The sequence below is a fragment of the Buceros rhinoceros genome, unplaced genomic scaffold, assembly GCF_000710305.1.
Source record: "Buceros rhinoceros silvestris isolate BGI_N320 unplaced genomic scaffold, ASM71030v1 scaffold16166, whole genome shotgun sequence".
NCBI lineage: Eukaryota > Metazoa > Chordata > Aves > Bucerotiformes > Bucerotidae > Buceros > Buceros rhinoceros.
This window is the reverse complement of record NW_010418242.1, coordinates 8,819-13,428: the sequence shown is the minus strand read 5'-3', so window position 1 is coordinate 13,428 and position 4,610 is coordinate 8,819. Positions and strand designations below refer to the sequence as shown.

At 37.8% G+C, this 4,610-nt stretch overlaps 1 protein-coding gene across 1 annotated transcript in view; it reads right to left on the bottom strand.

Moving 5' to 3' along the window:
- The window catches only part of TRABD (TraB domain containing), a 21,277-nt gene that overhangs the window by 16,527 nt on the left and 140 nt on the right, over nt 1-4,610 (bottom strand). Inside the window, exon 2 of the mRNA XM_010138480.1 lies at nt 2,371-2,449. Coding sequence (XP_010136782.1) covers nt 2,371-2,449 — 79 coding nt within the window. The remainder of the gene's footprint in view (nt 1-2,370; nt 2,450-4,610) is intronic.

Genomic DNA, 4,610 nt, shown 5'->3' with positions numbered 1-4,610 from the left:
CGCAGTTCAGTGAGCGAAAGAGAGAAGCTGTGTGGCAGGTGAGGTGAATAGAGAAGCAAAGAATACTTAGAAAAGGAATACACTAAATTAAAAAAGAGCATTTTTTAATTCTAGAACAAAAGCGTTCCCTTTTGGGATTTTATCTGTATAAATAATAGCAACACATGTACACTGGTGCGATGTGCTGGTAAAGTCACCTGCACATATTGGCACATATAGGGTACTTACAGTACCAATCTTAGCCTCTTCTGTGATTAACGCACCAGAAATCAGTATACAATTGAAAATTAAACTTTAAGAGGTATTGAGGTCAGGAAACCAAACATTCTTCCCTAGTTTCAATAACAAACTATTTAAGACCAAAACGGTACAACGTGAGTTTAGCTCATCCATGTCAAGCTTTCCATGGAAAATAGGAAGATCTATCAGTTCCGTCACAGTTGCTTGTTAAATGCCAGAAAGCCCCATTAACTGAGATAGAAAAGCTTCAGTTTTACATCAATAGGAAATAGATTAACTATTAATGAGTCATCTTTAAGCTGTAATGCATCTTAGGCAAAAAAAGGCATCAAGTAGGAAAGCAGAGTTTTGTTTCCAACCAACTCTTTGGCAAGCTGCTGCACAAGTTAGCAGAGGTCTCAAGTGGTCCATAAGCCTGGAATAGGATCATAATCCCAGGAAAAAAAGAAAAGGTTAGTGAACAGTTTGCAAGCAGGATGTCAAAGGTGCATATAAATTACAGCCTCCTACTGTACATTCATTCATTCATTTCATGGATCTGGTTTAACTGTGTGGCTCTGGACACAAATACTTATCTCACAGGATTTTATGTCGCAGACCGAGGTGTGAATTTCTTCTGTCCCCTTTAAACCCCTTCCGTCTCTGGCGAGGCAGAAGGGATCGTTAAGGAATTCGAGGAGTTATTACCTCGGTCCCTCGACCCTTAACAAAAAACAAACCCCAAAACCCAAACCAAAAACCACCCTCCAACAACCTTAGTTAGCATTTTAGCAGCCTATTACTTCATGGTCAATACCCAGGAACATGGTGTGTTGCAATCAGCACGCTCTGATCTAAGACCATGTTGCTGCCAATACAGATGATGATGCTAAGAAGGGGGTGGGGAAAACATGACTGTAAAGGAAGGAGAAGAGGTAGGGCTCTTGCATTTGTAGCACTCTCAGTCACATCCTCATAAAAGCAGCCATTGTAGATCAAACAAAATGTACCTGAGCAAATATTCTGCCTTCCACAATGGTCAAAATATAAGAAATGAGGAAGTGTGCATGACACCTTCCCCAAATACTCTCATAGCCTAAAGCCATTTATGGTTCAGATTCCACCAGTTAAAAGAGGTTTCTATGTATTCAGCAACTCTTAAAGGATTTAATTTCTACTAATTTTTCAAGCCTTCACCTCATACATATATTCAGAACTGGACTGAATAATGTTTCATGTGAAGAAAAGCTGCTCTAACAGTGTAGTACCAGATGTTATCTTTAAGGACACAATCAAGAAAAACATTCTCAGGAGCAGCTACGGTTTTTATTAAACCAACACCTGTATATGGATAAAAAAGCAACATAAAACATTAATCTGCTTCTTTAAGTCTGAATGCTTTTCCCATAGCTTTAGTCAAGGCTCTGTTTGCTCCCAAGATTGTTATTTCTGAAGGCTGCCATCCCTAGGGATCACTCACCAACTTCAGCATTGTAGTAATGATGCTGTAAGGTGATTCAGAGCCAGAAAAGCACAACCTGAACATTCCTGTTGTTCAGAATAAGCATCATATACATTAACACCATAATGAGATATCAATAAACACAAAGCAAATCTTAAGGAGCTTTTTTTTCTCCTCTTGAGAAAGAAATGTGTCATCTGATGCTTACCACTAAAAGGTAAGGACTAATACTCTTCCTGGGCTTCACAAGACAGTTTTGGCTGAAATACTTCTATTCCCACACCCTGCAGGCTTGGCCTTCATATTAAAACATTACCATGGGCAAAGTACCCCACTTGGGACAACTGATTCAGCGTCGTAACACTAGATGTATTTAGTCATCTCTGGCTTAGAGAGCAACAACCAAGCTTAAAACAATAGCTGAGTATCTCTATTACATAAAAAAAATTTACTTTCTTTTGAAGGCATGTGAGCAGCAAACTAACAATTGATCACTGCTCTTTCCAAATCTGCTGTACACAACTGCCTTCCACAATCCTTCAAATTTGGAACAGATTGAGATATGACCTCATTTGCATCTCTCTTTTGTGCTAACAGCCACATCTTTATTAGGTAAGGGAAAGGTATGGGTGTTTGGCTCTGTATCCTTCCAACATAATACACCCTCCCCAGTCAAACCAGAAACATACAGATATTCTGCGATACACTTGATGTTTCCTTTGGGCCGTCTTCTGGTGCATCAGAGGAGGACGCTGGATCTGCAGCAGCCTGTATGAAACAAATTCAAAAGGAGGCTGGGAATTATAATGAAATGTTTTAATACATCTTTCCCCTTGTGAGTTTGCTCAGTTTGAGCCTACATACAATATTCAAAGCAAGTAAATAATTTAAGCAGTGTCAACATTCAAAACATCTGTGGTTTTACAACTGTTTTTCTCCTAGCTGGATAAGTATGAGAAAGAGTATATTTAAATCTAACTGTTTCATGCCTGTTTTAAAGATAATATTTATACCTTAAAGGGCATTAAAAAAACCCAACTGATTCTAGAATAAAAAGAATGCACTTATCTCTAACACTACTATCGCATTTTCTGTGTTGGAAATTAAAGTGTGTGCTGATTGCTATACTACCATTGTCATTTATAAGAAGGTGCATTTGACTCAACTACCAGCCAGTGTTACCTGACAAAGTTAAGCAGCGCTAACAAGAATACACACATCCATTCTTAAAGAGTCTGCTCAAGTATTTTATTCTGCTGGAATAAGTATAAGGTAATGACACTATGCGCACATTCAATCTTGCGAAGTTTATGTGTATGTTGACTTTATATACATCAGAAATCAAAGTCAAAAGGATACAAAGCATCTGCATAGTTTTGCTTTCTAAGGGATCAGAAGGTAACTGAAAAAATTAAAAGTCAATCTTTGGGAAATATTATCACCTGAAGTATATGAGGCGGGTCTTTATCTAATAAAACCTTTCTGATTTTTAACTAACGGGCAAGTTTTGAAACCCGTGTATAGAATTCAAACAATCCCAGTCATTCAGCCTACGTCATCCAAGCCGGAGAGGCAGAGGTAGGGCAGAAAACAGACTTAAGAATTAGGGAAAGCTCAACTGTAAACTATCTTTAAGCAACTACATTAATTCAAAATTGAATCAGGATGATTATTTAGAGAATTTGGAATTTTTGAACAACATTAAGTCAAAAAGTTAGAGAGAGAATGTGAAACCATCATCATTCAAGTACCTTGCCAATGAAAGGCAGTATTAATGAGTCAGCAGGCAGGCAGCCAAGCTCTCCTGAAGGATGTCAGCTTTTCAGCTGGAATGAACGGTTTATGTACTTTGTACTTAACCTGGTAAGATTTAAAACAGGACTGTACAAAGCACATCCACTTGTTTAGAGCTTTCAACAAGAGTGGTTAGTTTCCTCTTGCATTCCATTACGCCAAACAGTAATTTTCAGAAAAATCCTGGGTATCCTAAGTACCTTGGCCCCACTGAAGGTAAGGCAAAATTTATCATACATTTCATGGAGTAAGACCAAAAAATACACCACCTTTACAGAGCAAAGTTTAAAACATTCACAGCAACAGATAATCCTTTCACTACAAAGCAAAAGTCTGTTCACTGACAACTGCAAACTGCAATTACACCATAAATTACAATTACATTCACAATTCTTAATTTAATACTAGATTAGCTTTTGATCACAACATAAGGCTTGACTCTTCTGCTTTCATATGTAACTCTAATATCAAAAATATTTTGGAAAAATGTATCAATCTGTAACATACAGAATTAATCCTGGTACTTATGCTGGCTTTGTCATCATAAAAACACTACAGTGGGAAAAGCGCTAAGCAACACATTAAGAGCCTGATTTTCTTTTTTTTTTAATTAACAGGATACAGGAACTGACATTGCTGTCTCATAAGAAAAAATAATTTCCTGAGCTTCACCAGAAAAAGGTTTTGAGATACACAGATATGAAAGGAGAAGAAAAGGAACAGAAAGGGTAGAGAAAAGCACCTCAGTTTAATTTGTCACGGTACTTAACCTACGTACAGTGTGATCACTCACATATAATCAGTTTGTGTAATTTACTGATAAAATACAGGTTTTTTCTTCACAAAGGTTTAAGCTTACAGGTTAGACTATTTTCTGCAATTCCTCACTTGCAAGTAAGTTAATACAAAAGACCCTTTTTAGCTTTTCTAATTGGAGGGAAAAGAACATGGAAAAGACCTAAATATGGCAAAAAATGTAGCACTCAGCACCCCACCCCTCTGTTTTAAAAGGGGTCTCACGTAGACTCAATGCTCTGACTTTGCAGATCTTCCCTGAGGATGAGTGGAAGAACCTGGCTGATTTGGAGTTTTGACCTTTCCTTCAGTTCTGCTGCAGGGGTGGGGTGGGGGGGGG